The 20,922-nt window shown below is 43.4% G+C and overlaps 1 protein-coding gene across 5 annotated transcripts in view; it reads left to right on the top strand.

The window, feature by feature from the left end:
- The window catches only part of LOC137385129 (NACHT, LRR and PYD domains-containing protein 3-like), a 95,284-nt gene extending 75,029 nt beyond the window's left edge, over positions 1–20,255 (top strand). For all 5 annotated transcript variants that reach the window (XM_068059946.1, XM_068059943.1, XM_068059942.1 and 2 more), the window contains 7 exons: positions 4,548–4,719; positions 4,825–4,890; positions 15,336–17,073; positions 18,388–18,474; positions 18,620–18,790; positions 18,909–19,076; positions 19,248–20,255. In XM_068059946.1, coding sequence (XP_067916047.1) covers positions 4,548–4,719; positions 4,825–4,890; positions 15,336–17,073; positions 18,388–18,474; positions 18,620–18,790; positions 18,909–19,076; positions 19,248–19,335 — 2,490 coding nt within the window. In that variant the 3' untranslated portion in view covers positions 19,336–20,255. The remainder of the gene's footprint in view (positions 1–4,547; positions 4,720–4,824; positions 4,891–15,335; positions 17,074–18,387; positions 18,475–18,619; positions 18,791–18,908; positions 19,077–19,247) is intronic.
- The last annotated feature ends 667 nt before the right edge of the window (positions 20,256–20,922 follow it).

Below are 20,922 nucleotides of genomic sequence, written 5' to 3'. Positions count from 1 at the left end.
AGAGTGAGGGAATGGGACTGATTAGATTGGTCTACAGAGAGCTGGCATGGAATCGATGGGCCGAACGGCCTACGTCTGTGCTGTTATGACCCTGTAGTTATTTCCTGGTCTTCTGGGCCTTGAATGTTACATTTCCAGTTGTCAGCCTAAGTCTGGATAATGTTTAGGTTTTGTTGCATGTAGTTGGAGATGGTTGGGCCGAGAATGGTACCCTGGAAACCCCTGCAGCGATGGCCTGAGACTGAGATGATTGTCCTCCAAAATTACACAAGGAATGACCGCAGCCAGTGGAGAGATCCGCCTGATTTGCATTGACCAGTTTTACTGGGACTCCTTGGTGCCACGCTCAGTTGGATGTTGATATCAAGGGCAGTCACTCTCATCTCACCTCTGATATTCTGCTGTTTGGTCCATGTTTGGACCAAGGCTGTAAGACTGAGTGGGCCTGGTGGAACCCAAACTGAATATCAATGAACAGGTTACTGGTGAGTAAGTACTGCATCAACAACATCAACTGATATTTATCTCGGCCATTAACATAATGAAACATCCCAAGACGCTTCACAGGAGCATTATAAAACAAAATGTGACAGTGAGCCACATAAGGAGATATTAGAGCAGATGACCAAAATCTTGGCCAAACAAGCAGGTTTTGAGCAGTGTCTTAAAGGAGTAAAATGAGGTAGAGTAGAGTTTGTGGTGGGGCCAGAAGACAATAGCTTCTGTCTTCTCAATATTTAATTGAAGGAAATTCCTGGTGTGGCAGAGCTGGGTGTTGTCTCCGTACATATGGAAACTGTTGCCGTGCCTTCGGATGATGTTGCCAAGGTGCAGCATGTAGATGAGAAATAGGAAGGGGCCAAGGATAGCTCCTTGGGTAGGGACACAAAGGTAACGGTGCGGGAGTGGGAAGGGAAGCCATTGCAGATGATTCTCTGGTGATGATTAGATCGATAAGAATGGAACCGGGTGAGTGCAGTCCCACCCAGCTGGATGACGATGGAGAGAGATTAGTGGAGGACGGCATGGTCAACTATGTGAAAGACTGTGACAGATCGAGAAGGGATAGTTTACCTTTGCCACAGTCACATAGAATGTCATTTGTGACTTTGATAAGTGTAATTTTGGTACTGTAGCAGGGGCGGAAACCTACTTGACCAGGTTAAAACATAGAGCTCCGGGAAAGATGGGCACAGACTTGGGAGGCAACAACACATTCAAGGACTTTGGAGAGGAGAGGCAGCTTGTAACTGGGGCAGGAATTTGCAAGGACAGAGGGTCAAGGGTTTTTTTTTAGGAGAGGAGCTTATGACAAATTTGAGGAGAATGGGGCAGAACCTGAAGGGAATATCAACTAACATGGGAGCCAGGAAGGGAAATGGTCTGGTTAGTAATTTAGTGGAAATAGGAGTGAGAGAGCAGGAGATGGCTCTTGTGGATAAGATGAGCTTGGAAAAGGTGAGCTCAGACAATGCATGAGGTGAGATAGGAAAGAAACTAGAGAAAGTTCAAGGCTAGGAAAGAAGGGTGTCTTCAGTGTGTTTAGATCCCCGTGGAGACCACCAAGAAACCAAAAGAATCAAATCCACCAACTGTCCCAAATTTAGGAAACAAAACCGGAATGGCCAAGATTGTTGGGACCAATAGCTTTTGCTTTGTCTGGTGTGCTCAGCCATTTCTTGATATCATGTGGAGTGAATCAAATTGGTTGGAAACTGAACATTTAAGTTCCCCACCTAGATTAGGTTCTGTGCATGTTATACCCTCAGTGCATCCTCCATGTACATTTTGACATGGAGCAGAACTAATTCTTCAGTTCCGGAGGATGGCAGGTTGTAATTAGCACGAGATTTCCATGCTCTAGTTTTACTGAATTCATGAGACTACATTGGGTTTGCAGTCAGTGTGGTAGATTCTCAGGGTCAGACCCAGCCGAGTGTATTCCACTGTGCCCCATTGCCAGTGCAACAGAACATACCCAGGGATGCTGTTGAAGGAGTCTGGGACGTTGGCCAATAAATGTGATTTCATGAGTATGACTTCACAGAATCACAGAATTGTTACAGTGCAGAAGGTGTCTGCACCAGCTCTCTGAATGAGCAATTCACCCAGTGCCATTCCTCTGCCTTCTCCCCATATTCCTGCACATTCTTCCTTTTCAGACAACAGTCTAATTCCCTTTTGAATGCCTTGATTGAACCTGCCTCCACCACTCTCTCAAGCAGTACATTCCAGATCCTAACCACTCGCTGCGTGAAGAAGTTTTTCCTCATGTCATTTTGCTTCTTTTGCAAATCACTTTAAATCTGTGTTGTTGTTCTCCATCTTTTCATGAGTGGGAATAGTTTACCACATCCACTCTTTCCAGAACCCTCATGATTTTGAATACCTCTATCAAATCTCCACTCAGCCTTCTCTTCAAAGAAAACACTCCCAACTTCTTCAATGTATCTTCATAACTGAAGTTCCTCATCCCTGGAACCATTCTCATGAATCTTTTCTGCACCCTCTTTGATGCCTTCACATCATTCCCAAGATGCAATACCCAGAACTGGATGCAGTGCTCCAGCTGAAGCTGAACTGGTGACTTATACAAGTTCAGCATAATCTCCTTGCTCTTGTACTCTATACCCCTATTAATAAAGCCCAAGATACTGTGTGCTTTATTAACTACTCTCACAACTTGTCCTGCCACCTTCAGTGAGTTATGCACTTTTACCCCCAGGTCCCTCTGTTCTTTCCTCTTTCACCTCTTTAGAGTTGTACCCTTTGTTATATTCTCTCTCCATGTTCTTCCTATCAAAATGAATCACTTCCCATTTCTCCACATTGAACTTCATCTGCCACTTGATCGCCCATCCCTGTGTCCTGGACACCAAGGTCTAGGCCATTCATATATATCAGGAAAAACAAGCGTACCAACACTGACCCCTGGGGATCCTCGCTACAAACCTTCCTCCAGCCTGAAGAACATCCATTAACTACTATTCTATGTCCTGTCACTCAGCTAATTTCATATCCACGTTGCTACTGTCCCTTTTATTCCATGAGCCATAATTATTCTCTGAAGTCTGTTGAGTGGCATCGTATCAAATGCCTTCTGGAAGTCCATGTACACCACATCAACAACATTGGCCCCATCTCTGTTACCTCTTCAAAAAAGCCAGCAAGTTGGTTAAATATGATTTCCCTTAACAAATATGTGTTGGCTTTCCTTAATTAACTCACCTTACCCGAATTATTGTTTCTAGGAGTTTCCCCACCACTGAAGTTAAACTGACTGGCCTGTAGTTGCTGGGCTTTTTGTTATCCTTTTTTGAACAAAGGTTTAACATTTGGAACTCTTGTTATGACCGAGTTGGAAGGAGTGCACTGTTTATTCTTGTGCTGCTTCTCCATGGGTCACAACATATATTTACTTTTTTTCCCACTTACCAATCTGGTCAATCGGAGACTCTATTTGTATCCCAGAATTAAAACACACCAACCAGGTTTCTTTAATAAACAACAAAAGTATCAGTTTATTATAAAACAAGTCTTAACCATTAATGAAATAAAGCATCAACACACAGATTGAAATATTGAAGTACCCTTTTTACCTTAGACACACACACACACACACACACACACACGTCAACCGGAAAAATAAAAAGGATTGTTGTTTAGAGCTCTATTACAAAAATAAACAGCCAAAAATAACCCACTTCAGCTGAATACTTGCTCAATCTTAAAGAAGAATAGATGAAATCTGTTGTGTTCCAAAACTGGCATACAGTCTAGCTCCGAATACACATAGACAGGTCACTGGGATCTTTTACAACAATTCTTTCCAGGTGGCTTTGAGAATTAATTTAGCAGGCTTTTCTTCCAAGACAGGAGACGAGATGAGTTGACACCGTGGACTTTTCAGAGAGGTGCTGGAAAGCTGAGCTGGGTTGTGGCCTTCTCATCCTTCTTTGGAAATTCTCTTCTCTCCTCTCCTTGGGAATTCTCATCTCTCCTTGGAAGTTCTCTTACTTTTTATACAACTCAACACCAAATCAAAATCATTTAAAAGCAAAACCGACAACAGGAGTTGACCCCCATCAATCTCTCTAGGTGTCCAAAGTTCTCTGCTGTTTATTGAGCTGGAAGTCGGGTCGTTTCCCAGAAAACCATGTTGTTGCTAGAAGTCAGGTTTGTTCCCGAAAAGGCCTGTTTTCCTTAGAAGGCCTCTCAGTGCCCCTTTTAAAAATGTTTCCAGGGTCTGTTTTTCAAATCAAGTGGCCTTTACATGACTCCCATTGAAAACCCCAAAATTTAACATTTCTTCAATCTTTAACAAACGAATCGTCAAAAATGTATTTAACAAAACACAGAGTCTTGTGTAGTCAGATGTTTCTAAAGTATTCCGCTCGTGTTCAGAATGGATCAATACCCAGCCCAGTGACTGCTTTCTGTGCTGAAAACCACTGGGAGATATCATCATTGAGCAGATTCTTTCCTTCTCATTCTCCATGTGTGTCTTTCACTCCCCTCCTCAATGTAATCATTATTATTCTTTACAGAAGATCACTGAACTCACAGAGAAGGGAAACCGGGCGGACAGTTCCAAACTTCTCCTCAATCTGGTGATGGAGAAAGGCTCTCAGGCCCGAAGGGTGATGTGGGAATCCTTTGTGAAAATGTGCCACAGATTACCAAAGTTGGACAAAATACTGAAAGAAATACAGGAACTCGGTACGGTAAAATCACACACTGAATTCAACTTCAGATTTCAACACTGCAGAATTTACTGTAATATTACACAAATCTGATTTCACGAAATCTAAATAATTTAAACAGGTTCTGATCCATTTGACTATATGAATATCGCACAAAGTTTATCCGAAGTACCCGGTCAACTGAAAGGTAAGTGATGATACAGAGATTTCAAACTGTTTATTTCACTTTTGAGAATCAGAATGTTTGACTGCATCCGTTTGTCAGAATCCGGGAATCAAATTCAAAGAATGTGGGAGCAGGATTGAACGTTGTTTAAATTTGTCATCAATCCTCATGTATTCTGCATAGATTCAAGTTTCAATTTGTACAACTTCTGATGTTTGCTGTAAATATGTGGACTTGACATTATTTCACTCAATCCAGTTGCATCACTTTCAGTCCATCTGGTCCACACCGGTTCTTTATAGAGCAATCCAATCAGTCCCATTCCCCGGCTCTATCCCCATTGCCTCTTAAGTTTATTTCCCTCAAATGCCCATCCGATTTCCTTTTGAAATCATTGATCGTCTCTGCTTCCGCCACCTTCATAGGCAGCGAGTTCCAGGTCATTACCACTCACTGAGTGAAAATATTTTTCCTCACATTCCCCTGCATCTCTTGCCTAATACATTAAATCTGAGTACACAGTCTTGGAGACAATCAGCTCATGGGAATAACTTTTCTCTGTCTACCCTGTCCAAACCCGTCTATCAAATCTCCCCTCAATCTCCTTTTGTTCCAAGGAGAACAACCCCTGCTTCTCCAACCTGACCTTGTAGCTAAAATCCATCATCCCTGGAATCATTCTGGTAAATTTCCTCTGCACCCTCTCAAGGACCCTCACATCCTTCTTTAAGTTTGGTGACCAGAACTGGCTGCAATACTCCAGTTGTGGCCTAACCAGAGCTTTATAAACGTTCAGCATAATTTCCCTGCTTTTGTACTCATTACCTCTATTTAAGAAGCCCAAGATCCCACATGCTTTGTAATGTGATAATAACCAGATAATCTGCTTTTGTGATGTTGGTTGAGGGATAAATATTGGCCAGGACACTGGACATAACTGCCCTGGTCATCTTCGAAGTAGTGCTACATTTTGTACATTTACTAGAGAGGGTAGATGGGCTTTGGTTTAACGTCTCATCAGAAAAGCGGCCCCTCTGGCAGTGCAGCACTCCCTCAGTACTGCACTGGAGTGTCAACTTGAATTTTATGCTCAAGTTCTGGAATTGGACTTAAACCACAGCCTTCTGACTCAGAGCAAGTGACCTACCAACTGAGACACTGCTGATACCATTCAGTATTGACCTGGGCACCAGATATGACCAGCCCAGTCGACCCTGCAAAGTGCTTCTCACTGACATCTGGGGAATTGTGCCAAAATTGGGAGACTGTCCCCCAGGCTAGTCAAACTACAGCCTGAAATAGTCATAGTTACGTCATCATATATCTCAGTCAATGGTCCAGATTCCTCCATCACAATCACTGGATATGTCCAGTCCCACCGACAGGACAGACCCATCACAGGTGGTGGCACAGTGTTACACAGTCAGGAGGGATTGGCCCTGGGAGCTCTCAACATTGACTCCAGATCCCTTGAATTCTCAATCAGGTTACATATAGACAAGGAATTATCCTGCTGATTACCACCTACCGCCTTCCCTCGGCTGATGAATTACTGTTCCTCCATGTTGAAGAAACACTGAGAAGAGATGACACAGAATGTATTCTGAATGGGGCACTTCAGTGCAGCAGCACTGCTGACCGAGCTGGCTATGTCCTGAGGGACATAACTGCCAGACGGAGCCTGTGGCAGGTGGGAGAACCAACACGCAGTAAAAACCAGCTTGGCATCGTCTTCACCAATCTACCTATTGCAGATGCATCTGTCCATGACAGTATTGGTAGGAGTGACAACCACACAATCCTTGAGGAGTAAATCCCATCTTCAAACTGAGGACTACCTCCATCGTGCTGTCGGGCAACTACCATAGTGTTGAATGTAATAGTTTCAGAACAGATCTAACAACACAAATTTGGGCATCCCTGAGACACTGTGGAGCATCAACAGTAGCAGAACTGTATTCATAGAAACATAGAAAAAAGGAGCAGGAGTAGGCCATTCGGCCATTCAAACCTGCTCCGCCATTCATTATGATCACGGCTGATCATCCAACTCAGTAACCTGTTCCCGCTTTCGCTCCATACCCTTTGATCCCTTTAGATCCAAGAGCTATATCTAACTCCTTCTTGAAAACATACAATGTTTTGGCCTCAATTGCTTTCTGTGGTAGCGAATTCCACAGGTTCACCACTCTCTGGGTGAAGAAATTTCTCCTCATCTCAGTCCTGAATGGTTTACCCGTATCCTTAGACTATGACCCCTGGTTCTGGACTTCCCCACCATAGGGAACATCCTTCCTGCATCTACCCTGTCAAGTCCTGTTCGAATTTTATAGGTTTCTATGAGATTCCCTCCTCACTCTTCTGAACTCCAGCGAATATCATCCTAACCAACTCAATCTCTTTTCATACGTCAGTCCTGCCATCCCAGGAATCAGTCTGGTAAACCTTTTCTGCACTCCCCCTATAGCAAGAACATCCTTCCTCAGATAAGGAGACCAAAACAGCGCACAATATTCCAGGTGTGGCCTCACCAAGGCCCTGTATAATTTCAGCAAGACATCCCTGCTCGTGTACTCGAATCCTCTCGATATGGAGGCCAACATACCATTTGCCTTTTTTACCGCCTGTTACACCTGCATGCTTACCTTCAGCGACTGGTGTACGAGAACACCCAGGTCTCGCTGCATATTCCCCTCTCTCAGTTTATAGCCGTTCAGATGATAATTTGCCTTCCTGTTTTTGCTACCAAAGTGGATAACATTATATGGATCTCCAAATTATACTGCATCTGCCTAGCATTAGCCCATTCACTCAACTTGTCCAAATCACCCTGAAGCCTCTCTGCATCGTCCTCACAACTCACCCTCCCACCCAGTTTTGTGTCATCTGCAAATTTGGAGATATTGCATTTAGTTCGTTCATCTAAATCATTAATATATATTGTGAATAGCTGGGGTCCTAGCACTGATCCCTGCGGTACCCCACTAGTCACTGCCTGCCATTCGGAAAAAGACCATTTATCCCTACTCTTTGTTTCCTGTCTGCCAACCAATTTTCTATCCATCACAATATACTACCCCCAATCACAAGTGCTTTAATTTTGCAAGCTAATCTCTTATGTGGGACTTTGTCGAAAGCCTTCTGAAAGTCCAAATAAACCACATCCACTGGCTCCCCCTCATGAAATCTACCAGTTATATCCTCAAAGAATTATAGTATATTTGTCAAGCATGATTTCCCTTTCGTAAATCCATGCTGACTCTGTCCAATTCTACTACTGTTCTCTAAGTGCTCTGCTATAAAATCTTTGATAATGAACTCTAGATATTTCCCCACTGCCGACGTCAGGCTGACTGGTCTGTAATTCCCTGTTTTCTCTCTCCCTCCCTTTTTAAATAGTGGGGTTACATTAGCTACCCTCCAATCTGTAGGAACTGTTCCAGAGACTATGGAATCTTGGAAGATGACCGCCAATGCATCCATTACTTTTAGGGCCACTTTCTTAAGTACTCTGGGATGCATACCATCAGGCCCTGGGGATTTATCGGCCTTCAATCCCATCAATTTCCCCAATACCATTTTTCTACTAATACTGATTTTCTTCAGTTCCTCTCTCTCACTAAGCCCTGTGTTCCCCAACATTTAAGGTATGATATTTGTGTCCTCCTTTGTGAAGATAGAACCAAAGTATGCATTTAGTTGGTCAGCCATTTCTTTGTTCCCCATAATAAATTCCCCTGCTTCTGACTAAGGGATGTACTTTTGTCTTCACCAATCTTTTTCTCTTCATATACCTATAGGAACCTTTACAGTCAGTTTTTATGTTCCCTGCAAGCTTGCTCTCGTACTCTATTTTCCCCTTCTTAATCAATCCCTTGGTTCTCCGTTGCTGAATTCTAAACTGCTCCCAATCCTCAGGTCTGTTGTTTTTTCTGACAAATTTATATGCCTGTTCCTTGGATCTAATGCTATCTCTAATTTCCCTTGTAAGCCATGGTTTGGCTACCTTTCCCATTTTACTTATGCGCCAGACAGGGATAAACAATTGTTGCAGTTCATCCATGCGCTCTTTAACTGTTTGCCATTGCCCATCCACTATCATCCCTTTAATTAACGTTTCTCAATCCGTCATAGCCAACCCGTGCCTCATACCTTTATAGTTTCCTTAACTAAGATTCAGGACCTGAGTCTCAGAATCAACTAAGTCACTCTCCATCTTGATGAAGAATTCTATCATATTCTGATTGCTCATCCCCAAGGGGTCTCGCATCGCAAGATTGTCAATTATTCCCCTCTCATTACACAATACTCAGTCTAGGATAGCCTGTTCTCTAGTTGGTTCCTCAACATATTGGTCCAGAAAACAATCTCATATACACTCCAAGAATTCCTCCTCTACGGTATTGTGACTAATTTGATTTGCCCGATCTATATGCAGATGAAAATCACCCATAATTACAGATGTTCCTTTATCACATGCGTCTCTAATTTCCTGTTTAATGCCATTCCCAATATCACTACTACAGTTTGGGGGTCTATATACAGACCCCACGAACGTTTTTTGCCCCTTCGTGTTTCGCAACTCTACCCATACAGATTGCACATCGTCAGAGCTAATATCTTTCCTCACTATTGCATTAATTTCATCATGATCAGTAACTTCGGGGCCTGGCATATCTCTCAATATATCATTTCCATTGAGCCAGGGGTTCAACCCTGGTTTAATGATGAGTGTCGGACAGCATTGCAGGAACAGCACCAAGCTTACCTGAACATTAGGTACCAACCTGGTAATGTAATTACGCAGGACTTACACATGCATTCTAAACACCAGAAGCCACATGCTATAGACAGAGCTAAGCGATCCCACAAACAACATATCAGATCAAAGCTTAGCAGTCATGTACATTTTTTACATGTTCATGGGATTTGAGCATTGCTGACAAGGCCCACATATGTTGCCCATCTCTAATTGCTGTTGAGAAGGTGATGGTGAGCTGCCTTGAACTGCGCAGTCTGTCTGGTGTAGGTGCACCCACACTGCTGTTAGGAAGGGAGTTCCAGGTTTTTGACCCAGTGACAGTGAAGAAACAGCAATACAGATCCAAGTGAGGACGATGTGTGACTTGGAGGGGAACTTGCAGGTGGTGGTGTTCCCATTGTTACAGCCAGTGGGTGAGGTGTCGGTGTTCCCACTGTTCATTTCTGAACTAAAAACGGCAAGTGATTTTGTTGTTCGGATTTTAACCCCTTGTGTTTTATTTGTCAAATAAACAGACAGTGACAGTTTTTTTTGTAGGTTTAGAACAGAAGATCAGAAGATTAATTATTTATTGAAGAATTATCATTCCTGATATGGTCACAACTGCACACACACAAATGCGCACACACACACAAATGCGCACACACACACAAATGCGCACACACACACAAATGCGCGCACACACACACACAGGCAGACACACCGGAAGCGAAATATTGAAAGGAAAAGGGTAATTGGTTTTAGGTGAGGTAGGTGTTCAGGGTTCATGGTAAACCTGTTGAATCTTCTCTGAGGACAGTTTCTTTAAAGTTGCAGGCCTGGGTGTTTGCAGTTTTCTGGTAGTTAAAACTTCAGACTGGAGGAGGTGGTCACTTTCAGTTCTCTGCTGTACCAAGTTGAAGTGTAGAATATGCAGCAGGGCTTCTTCTTTGGTTTTTGCTGAGCTACTTTTCAAAGCCCTTGGCTGGATTGCTTTTTGGTGATGTTCTTTCTCTAACTCTCGCTCCAGAGATCTACCTTTTAAGGTAAAACGAATCTTTCTTATTAGCCTCTGTTAGGACGCCCCTGCCCCCCTTCCTGTTGTGACCACATAGTGGCCCAGGATGTGGCTACTTCACACCTTTTTTCGGAAGAACCCATTCAATTCAGGGATGTCTGTTAATGTTTTCAGGATGAGTATAATTGACACCTCTTAACCTGGAATGTATCCTTTTGTTTTATCAGACAGTGAGACAGTTTGAATATACAGGCCAAGTCAGCCCACTGTCCACTTTTCAAAGGAACGGTCAGTTTTTATAACTCTTCAGTTTGCTTCTGTATTTCCACCGTTGCACTTCTCGTGAGTGTGACACCATGCGGCTGCTGCACTTGTCCTTTAGATGGTAGAGGTCGTGGGTTTGGAAGGTGCTGTCAACAGATGCTTGGCGAGTTGCTGCAGTGCATCTTGAAGATGGTACACACTGCTGCCACTGTGTGCTGGTGGTCGAGGAGTGAATGTTTAAGGTGGTGGATGGGGTGCCGATCAAGTAAACTGCTTTGTCTTGGATGGTGTCGAGCTGCTTGAGTGTTGTTGGAGCTGTACTAATTCAGTCAAGTGGAGAGTATTCCATCACACTCCTGACTTGTGCCTTGTGGATGGTGGACTGGCTTTGGGAAGTCAGGAGGTGAGTTACTTGCCACAGAATTCCCAGCCTCTGACCTGTTCTTGCAGCCACAGTATTTGTATGGCTAGTCCAGTTAAGTTTCAAGTCAATGGTAACTCTCAGGATGTTGTTGGTGGAGCAGGGTGGGAGGCATGGGATGCTCAGTGGTGGTAATGTCATTGAATGTCAAGCGGATATGGCTAAATTTTCTTTTGTTTGAGATGGCCAAGGGCTCATGGTGTTGGGGGTAATATATTAGCATGCATAGTGGATTGGTTAATAGACAGGAAGCAGAGAGTGGGCATAAATGAGGTATTTCGTATTGGCAGGCAGTGAATTGTGGGGTGCCGCAAGGATCAGTGCTGGGGTCTCAGCTATTTACAATCTATATTAGTGACTTAAATGAAGAAACAGAGTGTAATGTTTCTAAATTTGCTGATGATACAAAGCTCGGTGGAAGGTTCAGCTGCGGGAAGGACATAGAGAGGCTGCAAAGAGATATAGACAGGTTAAATGAGTGGACAACAAGATGGCAGATAGAGGATGATGTAAGGAAGTGTGAAGTTGTTCACTTTGGTCGTAAAAATAGAAAAGCAGAATATTTTTCAAAAGGTGTGAAACTGCTAAGTGTTGATGCTCACAGAAACTTGAGGGTACTCGTATAAAGATCGCACAAAGTTAACATGCAGGTGCAGCAGGCTATTAGGAAGGCAAATGGCATATTGGCCTTTATTGCAAGGGGATTGGAACACAGGAATAAAGAAGTCTTACTAAAATTGTACAGGGCTTCAGTGAGACTGCACCTGGAATACTGTGTGCAGTTTTGTACTCCATATTGAAGAAAGGATATACTTGCACTGGAGGCAGTGCAGTGAAGATTTACTCGCTTGGTCCCTGGAATGAGGGGTTTTTCCTATGATGAGAGGCTGAGTAAACTGGGCCTATATTCTCTGATGTTTAGAAGAATGAGAGGCGATCTATTTGAGACATATAAAATTCTGAAAGGGCTTGATAGGTTAGAAGATTGTTCTCACTGGTCAGGGAATCTAGAATGCAGGAGCACAGTCTCAGGATAAGGGCTGATCATTCAGGGTTGAGATGAGGAGAAATTACTTAAGTCACAGAGTTGCGAATCTTTGGACATCTCTACCCCAGATGATTGTGGATGCTCCATCTTTGAGTACATTTAAGGTTGGGGTAGATAGATTTTTGGTTTCGCAAGGAATCTAGGGATATGGGGAGCAGGCAGGAAAATGTAATTGAAACCCAGGATCAGCCATGATCATATTGAATGGCGGAGCAGGCTCGATGGGCCATATGGTTTATTTCTGCTCCTATTTCTTGTGTTCTTGTGTCTTTGTCTGGCACTTGTGTGGCACAAATGTTACTTGCTGTTTATCTCCATTAGCCTGAATTTTGCCCAGGACTTGCTGCATGTGAATGGAGACAGTCTCTGAATCTGAAGAGTTGAAAATGGTGCTGAAGACTGCAATCATCAAAGAACACTTCTGACCTTTTGATGGAGGGAAGGTCATTGATGAAACAGCTGAAATGATTGGTCCTGGGACACTACCCTGAGGAACTCCTGCAATGATGTCCTGGAGGTGAGACGTTTGGTCTCCAACAACCACAAGCCTCTTCCTTTGTATTGGGTATGTCTCCAACCAGTGGAGAGTTTTACCCCCGATTCCCATTGACTTCAGTTTTGTCAGGGCTCCTTAATGCAATACTCGGTCAAATGCTGCCTTGATGTCAAGGGCAGTCACTTTCATCCCACCTCTTAAATTAAGCTCTTTGTCTATGTTTGCACCAAGGCTGTAATGAGGTGAGAAGTTGAGTGGTGCTAGCAGAACCCAAACTGAGCATTGGTGGGTGTACCTACAACACATGGACTGCAGTGGTTCAAGAAGGACGCTCATTACCACCTTTCCAAGGGCAAGTAGGGATGGACAATAAATGCTGGCCCAACCAGCGATGCCCACATCTCGTGAAAGAATAAAAACACATCTCAGACCCAGGACATTGCTGCAGGAGTTCTTCAGGGCAGTGCCCCCAACCCATGCTTATGGTTCTGTGTTGTAGTCTTACCAGGTTGTCACCTCATTTTTATATATGCCTTCTGCTGCTCTTGGCATGCTCTTCCACACTCCTCATTGAATCAGGGTTGGTACCCTGGCTTGATGGTCTTGGTAGAGTGAAGGATATGCAAGGATATGAGATTGGAGATTGTGGTGGAAGACACCACTGCTGCTGCTGATGGCCTGTAGTGTCTCATGGATGCTCAGTTTTTAGCTACCAGATCAGTTCTGAATCTATCCCATTTAACATGGTGGTTGTGCCACACAACATGATGGAAGGTGCCCTCAGTGTGAAGACAGTACTTTGTCTCCACAAGGACTGTGTGGTGGTCTCTGTTACCAATATTATCATGGGTAGGTGCATCTGCGATAGGTAGAATCGTGAGGAGAAGGCCAAGTAGATTTTCCCCTCTTGTTGGTTCTGTCTCTACCTGCCACAGGCTCAGTCTGGCAGCTATATTCTTCAGGACACAGCCAGCTCAGTCAGTAGTGGAACTAGAGAGACAGTCTTGGTGATGGACATTGAAGTCTCCCACCCAGCATACATTCTGTGCCCTTCCTACCCTCTGTGCTTCTCCCATGTGATGTTCAATATGGAGGAGTAATGACTTGTGAGCTGTGGGAGGGCAGTCGGTAGTAATCAGCAGATTGCTTCCTTTCCCATATTTGGTCTGATGCCGTGAGACTTCATAGGGTCTGGAGTCATTTTTTAGGGACTCTCATGGCCACTCCCTCCTGACTCTGTACTACTGTGCTGCCACTTCAGGTGGGTAAGGCCAGCCAGTCTGACAGCACGGAACCAGCGATGGTGATCGAGTCGTTTGGGACGTTGGCTGAAAGGTATGATTCTGTAATTATGAAGCTGTTGCTTGACTGGTCTGTGGGACAGCTCTCCCAATTTTGGCACAAGATATTGGTGAAGAGGAATTTACAGGGTTGATTGGGCTGGTTATGCATGTGGTGTCAGGAGCATCGTTTAATGCCAGATGGATTGTCTGGTTTTATACTGCTTAGACATTTGTTACATGGATTTGATAGAACTGAGTAACTTGCCAGGCCATTTCAGCCAGCAGTTAACAGTCAATCACATTGTTGTGTGTCTGGAGTCACCGAGAACCAGACTGGATAAGGATGGTAGATTTCTGTCCCCAAACGACATTAGTGAACTAGGTGGGTTTTGGTGACAATCTGGTAGTTTTCATGAACAACATTCTTGATACTAGCATTATTCCAGATTTATTTACGTAACAGAATTTACATTCCCCAGCTGCCATGGTTGTATAGAAACTCATATCTCCGGGTCAGTGGTCCAGGCCTCTGGCTTACTAGTCCAGTGACATAACTGTGGTACTCTACCCTTGGTGGAACGCAGAGACCTCAGAGTTTTGTCAGGCTGGAGGTGGTTACAGAGATAGGGAGGGTCCAGGCCATAGAGGCATTTAAAAATAATAAGAATTTTTAAATTGATATGTTGCCAAACTGGGAGCCAATGTCCAGCCAGATAAACTGCTCATTGTCTGATACAATAACAGTGGGATTACTGACAATTCACAGTATAACCCACTTGTGTCCGATGTCACATTTCCCATTTCTGTAGAAGGTAAACACTGCTGATAATTTTAAAAATTGATCCAATGGAACCTCTACTATCGTATAACCAGGATCACGTGTGGATTTGTAATGAGATTTCTAATCGTACAGAGCAGGCCGGATCATGTTAACCATCAGAGGGAAAATATCACCTGTGTAGGCATCTCCATGTTCAGTAAATGTTAGAATCAAATCAGGATTTAAAACTTCTTTTCACCATTCTTCACTTTCAGGTGAAGTTTTCATTAACTGAGTTTTAATTTATACACACACCTCTATTGAAGCTGTGAATTAAATCTTGCAACTTTATTGAATAATAAAATGTTTTCAGAAGTTGTTTTTATATCAATACAGCTAACATTGAAAACCACTTTCTGTCTGTTCTAATTGAAGATGTTCAACAGAAACACAAGGAAACACTCCGGGTACAAACTGAAACACTGAGAGTGAACACTATCCTAATAAAGGAGAAGGTTAAGATTTTCCAGCTGGTTGATCGATACGCTGAGCTAACGGTCATTTCTACTGTTCGAGATCGGACACTTGTAGAACATGAACTGCTGGTAAGAGGCCGAGACCATGAAGAGTGGAGAGAGAAACATCTCCGGATAGAACTGGAAAAAATCCGAACTGATCAATTGTTCCAGAGCAGTTTTTCCTGGGGAAAATCCAAATCTGGGAGTTCAGCAGCAGTGAGTGGAGTCCCGGGGATTGGAAAAACAACAATGGTACAAAAGATTGTTTATGACTGGGCCACTGGGAAAATATACCCAAACTTTCAATTTGTTTTCAGTTTTAAATTCCGGGATTTGAACGCAATTAACTGCAGAATAAACCTGAGGAATCTGGTACTGGATCAGTATCCTTACTTTGGGAATATTCTGGGAGAGCTCTGGAAGAATCCAGAGGGATTGCTGTTTATATTTGATGGTTTGGATGAATTCAAGGACACAATCGATTTTACTGACAATCGGAGAAATACAGAACCTCAGTACATGTGCACAGATCCCGAATGCTGGTGTGAAGTGTCTGACATTGTGTACAGTTTAATACAACACAAGCTGCTCCCAGGATGTTCAGTGTTAGTGACCAGTCGTCCCACTGCATTACATTTATTGGAAAAGGCTGAGATCAGTGTCTGGGCTGAAATCCTGGGATTTGTTGGTGATGAACGGAAGGAATATTTCAACAAGTTTTTTGAAGATCAGACGGTGGCAGCAGCTGTTTTCAAACACGTGGAGGAGAACGAGATCCTGTACACCATGTGTTACAATCCTTCCTACTGCTGGATCCTCTGTCTGTCACTGGGTTCCTTCTTTACACAAAGAGACAGGAAACAGCAGCAAGTTCCCAAGACCATCACCCAGCTATATTCCTACTATATTTACAACATTCTGAAAAACCATGGCCGAGAGATTGAAAACCCCCGTGATATGTTACTGAAGATCGGTGAGATGGCCTTCACAGGAGTCTCCAGGAAGAAGATTGTGTTTAGAAATGGAGATTTGATCGAGTACAATCTGCAACCTTCCCAGTTCCTGTCTGGATTCTTGATGGAACTTTTGGAGAGACATGATTTTGTCCAGAGTGTGGTTTACACATTCCCGCACCTCACCATCCAAGAGTTTGTGGCCGCACTCGCACAATTCCTGACTGCAGGTCGTGGGGACATCCGGAATCTCCTCAGTGACGCCCACAGGATGAAGGATGGGAGATTTGAGATATTTCTGCGTTTTGTTGCTGGTCTCTCCTCCCCGCAGGCAGCTCGACCCCTGGAGGAGTTTCTGGGACCATTTCCTCATCAAACAACCTGCCGAGTGATTGACTGGGTGAAGGAGAAGGTTCAAGGACAGATTGGAAACACAGGAAGTGAAACTGGTAAAAGGAACCTCCTGAACACATTGCACTACCTGTTTGAGTCTCAAAATAAAGCACTGGTTCAGGACACAGTTGGATCTATGGAAACACTTGCATTTAGTGGATTGAGACTGATCCCGATTGATTGTGCTATCCTGTTTCATGTCATTGGATTCTGTAATACATTAAAACACCTTGATCTAGAGAACTGCTACATTCAATGTGAAGGACTCCAACGGTTGGGTCCTGTACTGCACAAATGTCTTGTGTTGAGGTAACTGTTTATTTAACTGTTGGGTGAATTGCAGAACAGTCACTGATTGTGTTGTTGCTCTTTAATGAAATGAAACAAACATTTCAGAGAGAAGCAGATTCAGCACAAATATATGATCAATAATAAGAGGACCATTTACTAATTGCCTCAGGACTGGAGAATCTAAAATGGATCGTTGTGAACCAGTAGCTTTGTCAGATCAACAAATAGAGATCACTGAAAGGATCTGATTATTTAATTACAATAAATCACATTTAATAAACTGGACAGTGGAATGTAAACACAAAATATAAAATACAGAAAATTAATGTAAAATATTTTCCACACCATTTAAACTAGAAACAGGAGTTTAAATAACTAACATATTTAATCCAATTCCTTGCAGTGTGTGTCTTGTCGGCAGGAAAGTTTCCTGGATTGGGGATATTGGAAATGAAAGTTCTTTCAGTTGGAAATGTTTAGAATTATTCACAGTCCTGAACATTAAGTAAAGAATGAGATTTGGGAGATTAAACCTGCCAATAAAAAGGCTCGAATCTAAAGGGCTGTGAGGTATTCGCCCCAGAGTATAGGTACACACCAGCCATGGGTGGGATTTCACACACCAGGAGACTCCTGGGTAAACGGGGGAAAAGTGAACCCAGGAACTTCCCATAATCTGTCCCCTGTGTGAAAGGACTGACTCGGGGAGGGGACTTCCAAACACTGTCAGACCAATTACATGTGAAATAAATGTCGAGTGAGTTCAATGGGGAATAAAATGAGAAAATCCCCACCTATATAAAGTAAGAGAACAGGTACATTTAAAACTTGTAATTGGACAGAATTATCTCTCCTTGTTTTATAGAATCCTGGGGATGGAGTTTACAGCAATAGTTAATGCCATTTCACAATATAACACCCTTAGATATTTTCTTGATTAATATAATGTGCAGAATATAAAGTACTGGGAAATGACTGTTTTATCATTTAATTTGGGGAAAATTATCCCATTCCTATAAAATCCAGGATTAAGGAGTAGCAGAAATGAGACCACCTTCTCAAAATATGACGGGACTGGTCAGTGAGCTCCAGGAGAGTAATTCTAATCATAGGGAATATGGCTGGACTGAGGAACATTTAAAGGTTTCGCACAGACAAAACTTTATTTAATAAATACAATACCGACAGTCTGTGAATATATGGGGAGTGAGATTCATTCTCAGTCCAGGAAAATTATCATTCATTTCCTCAAATGTTTCCTGTAACATTGGACAGAAAAAGAATTGTAGATATCCAAGGTTTGATTCTCGCTCTCTGTCTGTTTGTCTTTAGACTGAGCTCCAATAATCTGGGAGATTCAGGAATGAAACTACTGTCTGTGGCTCTGAGGAATCCAGACTGTAAAATACAAAAACTGTGGTAAGTGCCAGACTGTGTGAGATTGTGTTTATAATAACTGGATATCTGACAGTGAACATTATCAATAGCACTATTACTGATACTGATGATAAACACTGGTAATTTATTCTTTTTTCCTGTATATCCTGCTCTTGCTGATCCCAAGGCTGAATAATAATGCTATCACAGCTTCTTGTGCCAAGGATCTCGCCTCCGCTCTCAGTACAAACCAGTCACTGAAGGCACTCTACCTGGATAAAAATAAACTGGGAGATTCATGGATGAAACGACTGTCTGCGGCTCTGAGGAATCCAGACTGTAAAATACAGGAGCAGGAGTAAGTATCAGACTGGGTGTATTGTGTTTATAGCATTTATACTAATAATAATTTACAGTAACAATAAACACTGGGAATTTACTCTGATCCCTGTTGTTTCTGTCTCTCTGATGCCCAGGCTAGATACTGCCCATTTCACAGATTCTTGTACTGAGGAGTTTGCCTCCGTAGTCAATATGAACTGGTCACTGACAGTTCTATCCCTAGAATCAAACTCTTTCACAGACCGATCTGTCCCCACTTTCTGCCACCTCACAGTGACCTGCAGGAGTCTGAAGGAGATCTGGTGAGCATTTGTGTTAATATTTTAATATAATGAATAAAATATAAATGGGATTCAGTCACTTTTATGGTAATATTTGCCTGTAATTTTTATTGAAATATTAATCCCAGTCTCCCTGTTATTTACACTGTTGTTCAGTCTGTTTATTTCCTGTTTAATCTTTTTCTGTTTAAGGCTGCGGGAGAACCGGTTCTGTCCAACTGGAAAGAGACATTTGGAGTCGCTGAGCAAATTCAGACCTGAACTGAGTGTGGTAGTGTGAACGTTTCAATTTGTAAACATCACTGGTCTCTATATGAACATTTTTGGCCAATTTTCTGTCCTTCCCCTTTAATTGGCTGCACTCCAGGTTTAAATCCTATTGGCTGTTTCACTGTTTCTAGTTCGAGCTGAGCGAGTGTCATCTCCCATTGTGACATCAGAGGCCCAGCAACAGGGTCACGTGACTCAGCCGCCCGGCCCCACAGCGCTGCTTCTGCAGGATATCCGGGACTGAATGTTCCCCAGTGGGGCACTGGGGAAATGTACAGACAGGAAGGGTCCAGGGTGGGGCTCAGTCTGGGCTGCAGTGGGACACTGGTAATCACATTCAATATCCCTGGGTTTGGGGATGACATTACCCAGGGTTTGCACTCAATATCAGTACCCAGTGAAGTGAAACAGCGTGGGTTCAGGATGAGGACAGATTCTGTTCAGCTGGCATGGATCTCAGCATTCAGTAGGGACCAACATCCAGTGTTTGGGATGACCCAGAGAGTATATCCTGTTGGAGAGATTTATTTAGGACTGTGCACCAGTGGAATCAAACTGAAAGGATCAATGTTTTCCTGCCTTCCCAAAATAAAGGAACAATTGTTGAAACAATGTACATAATGCAGGTTCCGCCCCATTGATTATTCCTGTTGGTTGTACACTGAGCTGGAATGACGCACAAGGACTGGAGAGTGTCAAATAAAGAAGGTGACATGGTAAGTTCACCCGCCCGCTCAAAGAGTAACAAGTTGCGGAAGTTGAGTGATCCAGTCAAAACTGCACTGCAGTAAATGGACAGGACCCACGTTGGAACCTGCAAACTGAACAGACTGTGGTTGAAATACAGAACAATATTGTCGGCATATAAGCGGAGAGAAGATGTTTGGTATCATGTGCTTGTGATGTACCTCTTTTATAATGAAATTATTTTCCAGATACTGATGGACCTGCTGTACATTGCATTATTTCGTGTTTAATTTTACATTCCCCACCATAGAGTGATAGGAAACAGACAGGTATTTCTACAGGCGTAGATGTGAATCCAGGATAGTATGTTGTCTTCCTGGGGCCAGGGTCAAGGATGCCACTGAGCGACTGCACAGCACTCTGACGGGGGAGAGTTAACAGCCAGCAGTTGTCCATATCAGTACCAGCAATATAGGAAGGAAGAGGCTGAAGTTCTGCAGGCAGATTTTAGGGAGCAAGGAAAGAAACCAGCAAGCAGGACCTCAGAATTAATAATCTCCTGGTGCGATGCGTTTTTGAGTATAGAAATATAGAGTGATTCTTGACAGCCGGCCACTGATGTCATCAGACTGCGTACGTGCGCAAAGGGGCTCCTGCTGTCTGCGCATGCGCTGCATTCCGCTTTGCCAGGACTGGTTGGTGCATGTGTATATGAGATCATCACGTAACAGGGGGAGAGAGCGAGGGGAAGCAGGGAGAGAGCAGCCATAGACCTTGGTGGCGGCGGGTGTGCTCTCCTCCCCCCCACCCCCCCACTCCCGCCCACTCGCTCTCTTCCCTGCCCCGCCCCCCACTCTCTCTCTCCCTCAGGCCATTGTGTGCTGCCATGTGTTGACATTAGCTTTATGTG

The sequence above is a fragment of the Heterodontus francisci genome, chromosome 28, assembly GCF_036365525.1.
Source record: "Heterodontus francisci isolate sHetFra1 chromosome 28, sHetFra1.hap1, whole genome shotgun sequence".
In the NCBI taxonomy this organism is placed as follows: Eukaryota; Metazoa; Chordata; class Chondrichthyes; order Heterodontiformes; family Heterodontidae; genus Heterodontus; species Heterodontus francisci.
The sequence above is the reverse complement of the archived record's forward strand: the minus strand, read 5'-3'. Positions and strand labels throughout refer to the sequence as shown.